This window comes from Notolepis coatsorum, assembly GCF_963971535.1.
Source record: "Notolepis coatsorum genome assembly, chromosome: 8".
NCBI lineage: Eukaryota > Metazoa > Chordata > Actinopteri > Aulopiformes > Paralepididae > Notolepis > Notolepis coatsorum.
This window is the reverse complement of record NC_140172.1, coordinates 16,840,753-16,854,844: the sequence shown is the minus strand read 5'-3', so window position 1 is coordinate 16,854,844 and position 14,092 is coordinate 16,840,753. Positions and strand designations below refer to the sequence as shown.

Genomic DNA, 14,092 nt, shown 5'->3' with positions numbered 1-14,092 from the left:
ATAGTAAAATTAACCCATATACCTTTAAAAAGCTAAAACTCCAGAACAATATTCTTGTTAGAAATATTTTAAGGACGGCCTTTTAAAAGTAATCAAAATGGCCGCGATAGATTCCCCCAATCAGGAGGTAGAAATATTTCCCTCTGACGTAAGACTCTAGCGTCCCCCAGGAGGAGGAGTCAAGACTTTAAAATAGCTTGCACGACAGAAGGAAGACACGCTTTTCGAACACCACCGAGGCACCGGGAGAGGACGACGAACGAGAATCGGAGAGTAACTGCTGAGAACGAGAAAAGAATCTCTTTGTTTTCTAGGAGACGCCGCCATCAGCTCATAAGCCATTGAAGATCATTATTTTTTATTGTATCTGATTATACTGGTATTTAATGACAAACGGCATAGAGTTTGCTTCCATTAAATATCATTGCACAATTCATTTTCCATTGAACCAGATCCTTGTTATTTCACTTTTTGACTCTGAAATAAAACTGGATCCGAACAGTAAATAACTCTCCCTCCTCCTCATTGATGCTTTCTCCACTGCCGTCCTATAAGACCGTGTTGGTCTTATTATCAGTAAATAGGGGGTAAGGTGTAATTTAGAACACAACGCAGAGTAGAAGAGATAGATGATTTTAAGAACAGATCCTTATTCCCTAAATACGATAGTTGTTTTGGCCGTGGCTCACCCTTGAGTTACTGTGCTTCCTGTTATGTTAATAAATATCCTTTTTGTTTACAAACCTGGTCATCATTTCTGTCAACCAATTTTTATGTTACAGCCCTTTACCCTTAGACCTCAGGGATCGTAACAGACCACATCCTTGCTGGTGTCAGTATTCAGGGGTCGTAACAGACCTCGCTGGTGTCAGTATTCAGGGGTCGTAACAGACCTCGCTGGTGTCAGTATTCAGGGGTCGTAACAGACCACATCCTCGCTGGTGTCAGTATTCAGGGGTCGTAACAGACTTTGCTGGTGTCAGTATTCAGGGTTCGTAACAGACCTCGCTGGTGTCAGTATTCAGGGGTCGTAACAGACCACATCCTCGCTGGTGTCAGTATTCAGGGATCGTAACAGACCTTGCTGGTGTCAGTATTCAGTGTTGCTTGTTTGTGTGTTTTACAGCTTATCAAAATGGCGTCCGGGGGTTCCAGGGGGTCCCCAACTAAATAATTTAATTCACTAGAAATTAATCCCAATGAATGACAATTACGATCGTATAGGATTCACTCACGCTGTTATCTGCCCTACAGTACAGACGGTTATGGACTCATTCTGGACAGAATCACATCTAGCTACAGTCTTCTCAGATGGCCCCTGGGATAAAATCCTATCACTATGTACCAATATGGTGGTTCTTGACATGCTGAGACTAGAGAACCACTGTACATTTACAGTGTAAACCAACAAGCCTTGCTATAACATCTCCACTCCAATAGGTGTCACTGTAGCACTCATTATTGGATTCCATTTTCAACACAACTCAAGCATGTGATGGGACCTGTCTTGTAGTGTTTCTCTGTATCCAGTAGAATAACGGTAAACACCATGCAGGACACACATCTCAGCCATCACACAACTGAAGAGTGGACCTTGTAACTGGAGACACAGAGGACCTTGCTGATGGACGCTGGTGGTGGCCACAGATCTCCTATAGTCAACATGTTATCATTTTTGTAGGTTCTATTTTGACGTTTTCCTTGTTAGGTTATGGTTAGGTTAAGGACTAGGACTGTTAAGGTTAGGCTATAGACAAGGAGTGTTAAGGTTAGGTTAAGGACTAGGAGTGTTAAGGTTAGGCTATAGACAAGGAGTGTTAAGGTTAGGCTATAGACAAGGAGTGTTAAGGTTAGGCTATGGAGAAGGTTAGGTTATGGACAAGGAGTGTTGATTGATTGATTGAAAACTTTATTAACAGATTGCAGAATGGGTACAATACAGTACAGCTCAATACACACTTAAGGGGATGCAGACCAGAGAAAGACTTTCGTCTTGTTTACATCAGGGTCCCCCATTTTCAATTCATCAGGACATATATGACATACATGACATACAGATAGTCAGTACTGCTACATCTATACATTTATGACATACCAGATTTGCAAATACAGTACTGTTTGTGATACAGAAGGAGTCAAGAAAAGGGAGTATATACATTTGACGTAGAAACTGTACATTGTTAAGGTTAGGCTATTGACAAGATTAGGCTATGGACAATGAGTGTTAAGGTTAGGCTATGGACAAGGTTAGATTAAGTTTCAAGTTTCAAGTTTCTTTAATAGTTGTCATACAGAAGTACAGAATACTTTTATACAAAATGCTTCTTACTGTTGCGCTCCAGAGACTGTGCAAGACAAGATAAGTATGAAATAAAATAACATAGTAAAATTAGAAGTAAAAAAAAAATGAGGTCACAGTGTTCAGTTTAGACATATGTACAATGTTCGATGCAGAATAGACGTAGTTACCATACAATATACAATACTGTGCAGTGTACTAAGATATTCCTTTATTGATCCCCTTGGGGAAATTCAGGCATCATAGCAGCATGGGGGGGAGGGGGGGAGGGGTACAGGTAGTAAAACAACACAGTATACAGGTAGTAAAAGACAACACAGGCAGTGTAAACAATTTGATCAATATGGTCAATATAATTTACTATCTGACTAGCTGAGGAATATTCACATTATTCACAGTGTCACATGAGGTGCAGTATGCAAGAGGTAGTGTTATAATAATTTACTATCTACTGAGTATACATTAATCAAAGTACCAGGGTAGTCTACTTTGTCCCCCTTGGGTTCCTATAAGTCCCAGGTCAATGTCTGGTAGCAGTCGCTAATATACAATACTATATAGTGCAAGGCAGAAATGGAGAAATGGGACGAGGTGCAATTTAGGTACAATTCACAGTAGGTGTACGAGTTGTAGTGCAAATCCTTTATCAATAAATATAAAGTGTAAGTGTGTTTGTGTGATCTAAAGTGTGGAGAGTGGGTGCTGCAGTGTGTTGTTTGTTTGAGTGAGTGTGTGCGTGTGGGTGTGTGTGCTGTGTGCATTTGATGGTTGTTGCATAGTGATTATTGTTCGTTTAGCAGCCTGATGGCCTGGGGATAGAAGCTTCTTCTGAGTCTTTCTGTGCTCGCCTTAAGACTCCGGTATCGCTTGCCTGACCGCAGCAGTTCAAAGAGGCAGTTGTTCGGGTGGCTCGAGTCCTTAATAATTCTCTTAGCCTTCCCCTTGCACCGCTTGTTGTAAATGTTCTGGAGGGTGGGAAGCCCCCCTCCAATTGTGCGTTCGGCTGAACGTGTCACTCTTTGTAGTCTGCTACGGTCTTGTGCAGTGCTATTCCCAAACCAGGAGGTGATGTTGCCGGTCAGGATGCTCTCTATTGTACATGAGTAGAAGTTCCTAAGGATCTTCTGACTGACTTGGAACTTCCTTAGGCGCCTGAGGAAGTAGAGGCGTTGTCGTGCCTTCTTCACAACACTGTCAATGTGTGTGGTCCATGTCAAGTCCTCGGATATGTGGGCTCCGAGGTACTTGAAACTGTTCACTCTCTCAACCGGTGCCCCGTCGATGCTGAGGGGGCTGTAGTCCTTGACCCCCGACCTCCTGAAGTCCACAATCATCTCTTTTGTTTTGCTGACGTTCAGGGAGAGGCAGTTCTCCTGACACCACTGTGACAGGTTCTCTACCTCTTCCAGGTAGGCCCTTTCGTCGTTGGCAGAGATCAGGCCCACCACTACTGTGTCATCAGCAAATTTGATTATAGACAAGGAGTGTTATGGTTAGGCTATGGACAAGGTTAGGTTATAGACAAGGAGTGTTATGGTTAGGCTATGGACAAGGTTAGTTATGGACAACGAGTGTTAAGGTTAGGCTATAGACAAGGAAAATGTTTTCTTACTTGCCACTTCCACTAAGGGAATAACCTAGTCTATAAGAGTTTGATCCATCCGTTTGGCTGTATACAATGAATCCATAATTTATTTCCGATCTGCATAACAAACAAAACTCTCATAATCATCTTAACTGGCTCCCAGTGGAAAAACGGGTTATTCAAATTAAGTTGGGCCTTACCCATAAAATAATGTACAATAGGGTCTCCTCATATTTATCAAATTATTTTATGTGCTTTAGGGACACCCACTCCTATGCAACCAGGGGCAGTTTAACTTTAATTGCAATTTCAAGAGCTCAATGGGGGGAAATACCTTTCGGTACCTTTTGCAGCCTGTGAGTGGATTAAACTGCCAGTGTCCATAAAAAGTATTGACTCAGAAAGAAAAAAGATATGAAGAAATGGCTTAGTCACACAGGATAATGATATATGCAGGTGTGCTGTAGACATTGTGTTTGTTTGTGTTATTGCATTTTCTTTATTCATATTTACATTTCCACAATGCTTGGAAACTGTATTTATATGTCTTATTTGTGCATAGTGCATACTACAGTAGTCATCTTGTCCATTGTCCATTGTGAGGACCACAATGGAAGTAAACCGTAAGGTTTTATTGTGTTTTAATCATCGACGATTTTAGATTATATGTGATGGCTGTACATGTTGTGTACCGGTATTGTATGTAATTTTAGATTGTCAAATAAATTCAATCAATCAATCATCTCATAATGCAGTAGAAAAAGTGTTTTGCTTTCCCGGTCCTCCTCTCCCACCCAAGCCACCACCCTTTATCAAGGTAAACCATACAGGTGAATAGCTCAGGTACGTCTCTTAAATGGGAAGTACACATATTGTTTAAAATCATAGGAATTACAATAACCATAATCAGTGTAAATCATATCATGACTTGTCAATCAAATAATCAATAATCATCAGTTTTCATATTTCATAATTCATAAACTCTGCATTTTTATAATTCATAGTTCAAATGATTTCATGATACAAACTCAAAGATGAAATAACTAAAAAAGGCCTCCTACAGAGTGTTAAGGTTAGGTTATGGACAAGGTTAGGTTATGGACAAGGAGTGTTATGGTTAGGCTATGGGGGTGTCCCCCAGGGCTCGGTCCTAAATCAAATCAAATTTATTTGTAAGGCCAGACAACACACGTTAATGTCCCCATGGGCCGTCCTAGGACCCCTTCTCTTCTCCCTCTACACTAAATCACCGGATAACATTATCACGTCTCATGCCTTCTCGTATCATTGTTATGCCGATGATACTCAACTCTTCCTCTCCTTCCCTCCCTCAGATATCCACGTCTCTGAGCGGAACTCGCCCTGTCTATCTGACATCTCCGCCTGGATGACGACCAACTACCTCAAACTGAACCTAAGCTAAACAGAATTGCTACACCTGCCGGCCAAATCCTCCCCCATGACCGACCTTTCCATCACAGTCGAGAATGCAGCTGTGACCGCGTCCCCGACCGCCAAGAACCTTGGTGTTGTCCTCGACGACCCGTTGAACTTCTCTGCTCACATCGCAGCGACAACCAGAACCTGTAGATTCCTCCTGAGCAACGTCAGAAGGATCCGCCCCTTCTTGACAAAAGAAGCCACCCAACTCTTCGTCATCTCCCGCCTCGACTACTGCAACGCACTGCTTGCTGGCCTCCAGGCCACTGCCACCAAGCCTCTTCAACTCATTCAGAACGCAGCGGCCCGCCTGATCTCAAACCTACCGAAGTCGGCCCATGTCACCCCACTTCTTACGGACCTGCACTGGCTCCCCATTGCTGCACGAATCCGCTTCAAGGCCTAGCATACCGTGTGGCGAAGGGAACCGCTCCCGACTACCTCCGGTCAATGGTCTCTAACTACACACCCTCAAGACCCCTACGCTCTGCATCTTCTGGCCGCCTCAGACCTACTCCTATCCAAGCTCCGGAAGGGTCATCAAAGAGAAGTCGCCTATTCTCAGTCCTTGCCCCACAATGGTGGAATGAACTACCCACCCCAGTTAGGACAGCCGAAACCCGTCTAATCTTTCGCCGTCGTCTAAAGACGCACTTCAACCATTATCTGAAAAAAAAATTAAAGAAATAAAAGAATCTAACCCTAACTAACCTTACTGTCATGCACTTGTCCTAATAAACTAACCTACACTGTAGCACGCAACACTTTGATGAACATTGTTACTCAGCTGATAGAGTTGTACCTTTCCTGATGACATGTCGTACAGAACTTGTAAGTCGCTTTGGATAAAAGCGTCAGCTAAATGACTAAATGTAAATGTATGGACAAGGTTAGGCTATGGACAAAGAGTGTTACGGTTAGGTTATGGACAAGGTTAGGTTATGGACAAAGAGTGTTATGGTTAGGTTATGGACAAAGAGTGTTATGGTTAGGTTATGGTTAGGTTAAGGACTAGGAGTGTTATGGTTAGGTTATAGACAAGGAGTGTTAAGGTTAGGTTATAGACTAGGAGTGTTATGGTTAGGTTATGGACAAGGTTAGGTTATGGACAAGGACCACGCTGTGTGTCAAGGTGAAGAACTCCTGCATCGGGTCATCAATGGAAAACACTGCAGGAAGCAGGTAAATGGTAAATGGTGCATTTACAGAACAGCTTTTATCCAAAGCTTTACAATTTGTTCCTCACATTTCACCCATTCACTCACACATTCACACACAGATGGCAGAGGTGACCATGCAAGGTGCCAACCTGCACATCGGGAGCAATTAGGGGTTAAGTGCCTTGCTCAAGGACACTTCGACATGCTGCCCGGGAGGAGTGGGAATTGAACCAGAGAGGAGGGACACTGGTACAGAGACTGTCCACAAAGAGACCTCAAAGAGGGGGGGGGGTCACGGCAGAGAGGAGGGGCTCCACCCAATTGACTGGTGGGGGGGGGGGGGGGGTCACGGCAGAGAGGAGGGACTCCACCTTGTTTCCAGACATATGCAGACTCCCTTGTACTACCAGATATGTGAAGGCCACCTACCCTAGGAATAAATATCTGTGTACTATTCTCATTCGGCAGCACTCCAGGACCAGAAAGCCACTGTTGTACTCTGTAACTGTGTTTGTTCTTACTGGCCAGTAACTTCAAATACACTTAGTTTACCTCTGACCTCTGACCAACCATCAGTCTCAGCCAGACTCTTGGTTTCAACTTGGCTCCATCGGCCGGTGGTTTGACCTGTGAGCTTCACATGTGATTATCACTTATTGATTGGAGGTGGACAGGGGAGGAAATTAGGCCACTTTACTCGCCAAATGCGAGTATTTTTTACGTTTGGCGAGTGATTCATGAAGACCACTCGCCAGTCTGGCGAGTATACAAAAAAAAAACATTCTGCAATCACTGCACTGGCAAACGGTGCGCGTCTTCTGAGTGCTCGCTTTAGTTGACAGTGCCACGAGAGCACTGCACAAGACCACCCGCGGACATATAATGTTTAATAAAAGTCCTGCGTTACTAGGCTAGCCATCAGGAGCACTCTCAAACGGATAATGTTAAACACAGCAGAAGATGGAAAACAGACAGACTGACCAACGGGGAACTGCATCCAACCCTAGTACAACCCTCGAGTATAAGTTACTAAGGAGTCAGGACACATTTAAATCACAGAGGTGTAATGTTAGTCTACTGGAACTGTATACAGTGGTTAGCTTCTAGTTAGCGTTTTAGCGATAGCTGCTTGCTAGCTAACGTTAGCCCTGTGTGCTCAAAGCAGCCAGCTATAGGTGTATCTGTTATGACTATAATGTTTCCAAAAAAGCACCGGACTACGACGTAAGGTTAGACATTTTATTTCATGCTCAAAAGCCCCTGGCTTGCACATCGCAGTCACGAAAGGGGCTAGCTCAACCAGTGCACTGTGCACAACAGCACACCAACCCAACTGACGTTACCACAACACTTGACGGTACTCCAAATTCCTCAGAGACTCAGCAGCCGCCATCACACCAATCATCACACACATAATAAACCTCTCCATAAAACAGGGACACGTCCCCAAGGACTTCAAAATTGCGAGGGTGACCCCTCTGCACAAAAAGGGCAGCAAATTAGACCCAGGCAACTACCGCCCTGTTTCTATTCTCACCTCCATCTCGAAAGTCATGGAAAAAATAGTCTACGAACAGGTCGAAAAGTACCTAGCGGAAAAAAATCTAATCTACGAATTCCAATCTGGCTTCAGAACATCCCACTCCACTGACACATGCCTTCTCTATTTGAATGACCACATCAAACAAGAGGTGGACGCAGGCAAATACTGCGGCATGGTCATGCTGGACCTACAAAAGGCCTTTGACACGGTCAATCACTCCATTCTGATTGACAAGCTAAAAGCAATTGGTTTTGATAGTCTATCAGTGAGCTGGATGCAATCCTACCTTGAGGGGAGGGAACAGATGGTGGAGGTAAACGGTACCCTATCCCCCCCCCTCACAGTGAGCTGTGGTGTTCCACAAGGAAGCATACTACGACCGCTACTGTTCCTAATTTATGCAAATGACATGTCGTCAGCTTGTGACTGCAACTTGTTCCTGTTTGCGGACGACTCAGCCCTGCTGGTCTCTGACAAGAACAAGTTACAGGTTGAAAAAACCCTCAGCTCGGAACTAGGCAGAATCTGCATATGGCTCGCTGATAACAAACTATCATTACACATGGGCAAAACAGAGTCCATTCTCTTCGGTTCAAATAACAAACTCAGCAAGACCGACGGCTTCTCAGTTACAGTGGGTGACAATATTGTCACAAGGAAAGATGAAATTACCTACCTGGGTTCCATCCTAGAGGCTAATCTCTCCTGTGACAAAATGGCATCCAATGTAATAAAAAAAGTCAACCAACGAACTCGATTCTTGTACCGGATCTCCTCTCTGGTAAACAAGAACACCCTGAAGACTCTGGCAGGAGCACTCATTCAGGGGTACTACGACTATGCTTGCACCTCATGGTACCAAAGCACCTCAAAGGCGCTAAAAACAAATTTACAAACATCTCAAAACAAACTGGTCAGACTACTGCTTGACCTTACTCCTAGAACCCACCTCACCCCTGCCCACTTTGACAACCTAGGATGGCTTAGAGTAGACGACAGAGTACAACAACTTGCAATGGGCCTGGTCTACAAGATACACTACACGACCAAGGTACCCATGTACATGTCAAAATACTTCCCAAAGGTCAGTGAATACCACGATCACAACACCAGAGGGAGCTCCACAAATCATGTTAAACCCAGATTCGGCTCAAATAAGGGACTAAACACGTTTCGCAATTATGCCACGTCAATGTGGAACGCCCTACCCAAAGCTGTAAAGGAATGTGGATCACTACCCACTTTCAAAACCTCTCTCAAGGGACACCTACGGGAGACTGCAATTCAACACTGGCCCCTGTAAATATCCTAACCCAACCCCCTCCAATGTACAGTCATTTACCTAGTATGGTTTTGTCAATAGTTCAATGTACAATTGTGTTTGTTTGTACAGTGTCTCCTCCCCCCCCCCCCTCAATGTACAGTGTTACTTGTTTATACAGTGTGCCCCCCGGCCCCCCCCCCCCCAACCACCTCCAATGTAAATTACCCAGTATGGTTGTCAATATCCCAAGGTACCCAACCCCCCCCACCCAACCTCCTCCAATGTACAGTTTCTACGTCAAATGTATATACTCCCTTTTCTTGACTCCTTCTGTATCACAAACAGTACTGTATTTGCAAATCTGGTATGTCGACTCATAAATGTATAGATGTAGCAGTACTGACTATCTGTATGTCATGTATGTCATATATGTCTATATGAATTGAAAATGGGGGACCCTGATGGAAACAAGACAAACGTCTTTCTCAGGTCTGCATCCCCTTAACAATTGTATGTATTGAGCCGTACTGTATTGTACCCATTCTGCAATCTGTTAAATAAAGTTTTCATTCATTCATTCATTCATTCACAGCACTGTCGTAAGACCACCGTGCTGTCTTAAAGGCACAGTGTGCCTACCCAGATGCATACACAACATTGACGAGGCTTGACAACCGATGTTCAAAGTTAACTTGATTGATTGATTGAAAACTTTATTAACAGATTGCAGAATGGGTACAATACAGTACGGCTCAATACACACAATTGTTAAGGGGATGCAGACCAGAGAAAGACTTTCGTCTTGTTTACATCAGGGTCCCCCATTTTCAATTCATCATAACATACAGTATGACATGCAGATAGACTACTGCTACATCTATACATTTCACATCTATCTATACACTTCACAACATACTTCGGTGTTTTTCTTTCACTGCCAAACCCAGTCCAACCCAGCATCTTTCACTGCCCAGTTCAGCCCAACCCAGTCCAGAATAGATACCTCTTTCATGTTAATATGTTTTATGCTAATATTGTGAAGAGTAGAGATTAATGTTTTATGCTAATAAATATTTTAAAGAGTAGAGACACGGTGTGATTATCAATTTAGACGAAGACATACAAAGAAGTAATTATCACAATTAGCGATTTTTTTTGTCTGGTAAAAAATCTGTTTGGCTGGTAAAAAAAATCAGATACTCGCCAGTTGGCTGGTAAGCCAAAAAGTTAGTTTCCTCCCCTGGAGGTGGATAATCTTCCTGTCAGTCACCACTGGTCTCTTCACATGTAGATCTGTAGATAAGGATGATGTCATAGAAGCAGACAGCAATCTGAGTCCATTGAGCCTCCTGAACAGGCCATTACAGTTTGCTTTATGAGCTTTAGCAGGTGAAAAGTAATTCAGTACCTGGCTTTCAATTCGACCTCTTTCAGCTTCTTTCAACCATTTAAGATAACTACTTAGCGTCACTTTAACAGAAAGCAGGGTCAGCCCTGTTAACACTTTGAGTGCCACGGACGCGTTTTGTCGTTAGTTCATGCCGCCAGTTGAGTGCCACCAACGCTATATAGCGTTTGTTTGTCGTATATTTTTCATATTAGCGATTTGAATTCATATTTCATCAATCGAGCCTCACGCTAGTGTTGCAGACTCTATCTGAGCTCAATTGGGAAAATACCGCCCCCTATCGTCTCCCCCTGTGTAACTGCACCCCATTGGTTTAGAGTTAGACTGATGGGGGGGGGGGGGGGGGGGTCTAGCCTCCTCATGTTACTTCTCCGGCGAGGCATCTGAAGAGACCCAAGTTGATCGCCGAGCCGGAAAACGTGTGGAATACATATTTACAGTACCCAACGCTGAATCAATAAACGCAATCGATATTTGGAATGGCGATCAGGAATTGGAATAATCTTTTTGGATAACATCTGAGGTAAGACATTTATTTTACCAGTCTTGGGGTAATCGGATCTGTTTTGACCTATATATCAGCGTGTGCGTGAGAATATATTTTTCAGATCGCTTCTATAGCGTGCATAAGTACACATATACTATCGATAATCTAGCGTTTATTTGAAAACGATTCATAAATAGGCAGGAAAATTATTCACACAGAGATTATGCGTTCACAATGCTATCATTGAAGTGGGTGGTGGCATTCAACGGGGGTAAGGCGCACCACATGGCTGGTAATCAAAGTGTTAAATTTGGTGCCCTAGGTGAGTTTTTATTTCATTTATTTGAATAGGGACAATGCACATTATTCAACAGTAATGAGACAAAGTACCACCACTATAAATACGCCAGTGTTAGCTGGGTAGCTAGTCCCCAACTGCAGTCCCTAGGCAAGATGTTAAATGCCAGGTAAAAACAGAATAGAGAGACACATTTTAAGAGCATACTTATAATATATGTAGCAGGGTGGATTATCCCTGCTTCATGGGAACTGTGGTACACGGTCAATAGGTAGCGAGACACAGTAGAACTCTGGCTAGCTGCACCTCCGGTTTTGGGGTCAGGAGCGTCAACTGGAGGCTGGCAGTGGGGTGTGTGAGGCCCAGGATTTACAAACCTGGTCTGGTACTCTGGTCTTCCTCCCTCTCTCTTGGGCAGTCAGCAGTACTCCCCAACACGCCCTCACTCTCCCCGATTGTCCCCTAGCACCCCCCCACACCTAATGACCGAATGGTAAATAAATAACTTGGTTCCCCCCGCAAGCAGTACCCTCCCTCTGTAACACCAGAAACCTTACAATGGGAAAAGGGAAGGTTGACCAGGAAGGGGTTAATAACAGATATATTACCCACATCAAGGATTAGAATCAGACTCAAGAAAAGACACACACACAGTGCTCCCGTTCTGTATGAGTGTTATTGTAACGTGGCCTAGTTACAACATAGCTACGTCTGGTGATTATTGCACCATGGGTATCAACACACAATGATTACACTGGCATAAATCAATTATATAATTACACCTAGGCACCAAGTGCTCTCACGGTAACCGGACTAAGTGCTGCCCACGTCTGGGCCGGACACAGTATCCACCTTCCCTAAGGGATTACATATACTGCTCCAGGTCGGTAATATGGGGAAGGAAGGGAGAACATAAGGGAGGAAAGAGAATTGTTCACCGAATGGGAAATATTAGGAAACACACATTGTATCACGCTCAAAGAAAAGGAACGAAAACAAAAGAGTGGGCCCACAAAATACCAGTAAAGTCCTATCTTAATGCCGGCATATATTGTTCGGGGTACCCCTATGGAATGGTAGTAGCAACGTTACTTTCGCCCGCAGGCTGCACCACTCTGTGTACTGTATAATAAATCGGGAGCATCAATGCTCATTTGTACTCATCCGAAATGGCCGCCTCGCCACTCCACTGTTGTCCGGAAGGCAAGATGGCGTTGAACGCTCTCGGCGAGGATGTTAGCAGGCGGAGCTGGGCAGAGAGGCAGCGCCGGCTGAGAGCACGTGCTGAGCGATGACGACCCCTGCTGGATGGGAGGAACTCCCGTAAGCTGCAGGCAGCCTGGTGCAGGTCTGATTGAAGTCAGCCGGAGCAGACTGAATGCAGGCAGCCGGGTGCAGGTCTGGTCGAAGTCAGCCGGAGCAGACTGGTTGTTGGCCCACGCTCGTCCTGGTGCGCGCACTCTATACCGCACACAGTAACTACTATAACTCGATGGTTAAGGACTTGGATACTCGGTTAACCGCACGTTACTTATACCGCACACAGTAACTATTATAACCCGATTGCTAGTGCCTGACTCTGCACTAATTGTTCATATACTATCGCTGGTACTGCTAGGATATCGTGTCCACTAGCCAGTACTTGTTATCACCCGTTGCTATCTCACGGGGCCCTCTGGCATAACTTCAGCAACAGGGCTCTCCAGAGCCCCTGTTAGCTGCGACTGCTCGTTGTCCAAGTTCACTGCCGAAGAGAGCGTCTTCCGTTTGTCTCCTCCATATATCACCTCCCAACTCTCTCCGCCACTCTCTGCCTGCTACCGCCCCCTGCTGGTCCCGCCTGCCAGTCACAAGGGGAAACGCATTGTAGAATATGATCCAGTACTGTCATTTATAATCCATATTCCAGTGCTCTTCGGAAGGGGACGCTTGTGTCATTGTTCGTGTGAATATCAATGATGTCTTTGTGTACAAAGGGAATATAAAACACCAGTCAGCAGTCTCGAATAATATACAATATTTTTAGACTGCTACATTTCCCCCCACTTTGAACTTGCTAAGTCCTCTGCAAGTTAACAACAACAACAACCAACGCATGCATGAAAACGGTCCTGAGACCAACAGTTTCACACATCGATCGACACTCGTACCTTATGCTAACAGTTTCACACACTCCTTCATGAGCTGGACACACTGTTCAACAAACACACTCTTGTGCACGTAGTCCTGGCGATACCGAATGGGTAGCCGACCTCTGGTGCTCCTGTGGGGCCGGGCTGGTTCCACTCTGGGGGGTTCCACTCCCCCCACCTCCGACTCCGCGTCGGATTCTTCTGTGTCTGTAGGTGGGTCATGGACCACGGCCTCGCCCTCCGGGGCCATCGGTGGACCGCCCGCGGCCTCCTCTTCGACTCCGTCTCCGCCTTCCTCCCCCTCTTCTCCCGATGGGGTCGACTCCGCGTCTGACCCAGCGTTCGCTGCCTCTTCCGGGACGTCCCGCACGGGCCTGGGGTGGTTACACGCCCTAGGATGCGGTTCTTGGCGGCACCCGAAAGCATCTCCACTGTCTGATTCGGACAAGCTCCGCAGCGCCACAGGGGTCTGTCGA

General features: G+C 45.0%; 1 protein-coding gene across 1 annotated transcript in view; it reads right to left on the bottom strand.

Annotated features, from left to right (window-relative positions):
* LOC311233348 (uncharacterized protein) overlaps positions 1-13,866 on the bottom strand; it is a gene marked incomplete at its 5' end in the record, with an annotated part of 137,136 nt that extends 123,270 nt beyond the window's left edge. The window contains one exon of the mRNA XM_084320323.1: positions 13,737-13,866. Coding sequence (XP_084176449.1) covers positions 13,737-13,866 — 130 coding nt within the window. The remainder of the gene's footprint in view (positions 1-13,736) is intronic.
* Positions 13,867-14,092: the final 226 nt, after the last annotated feature.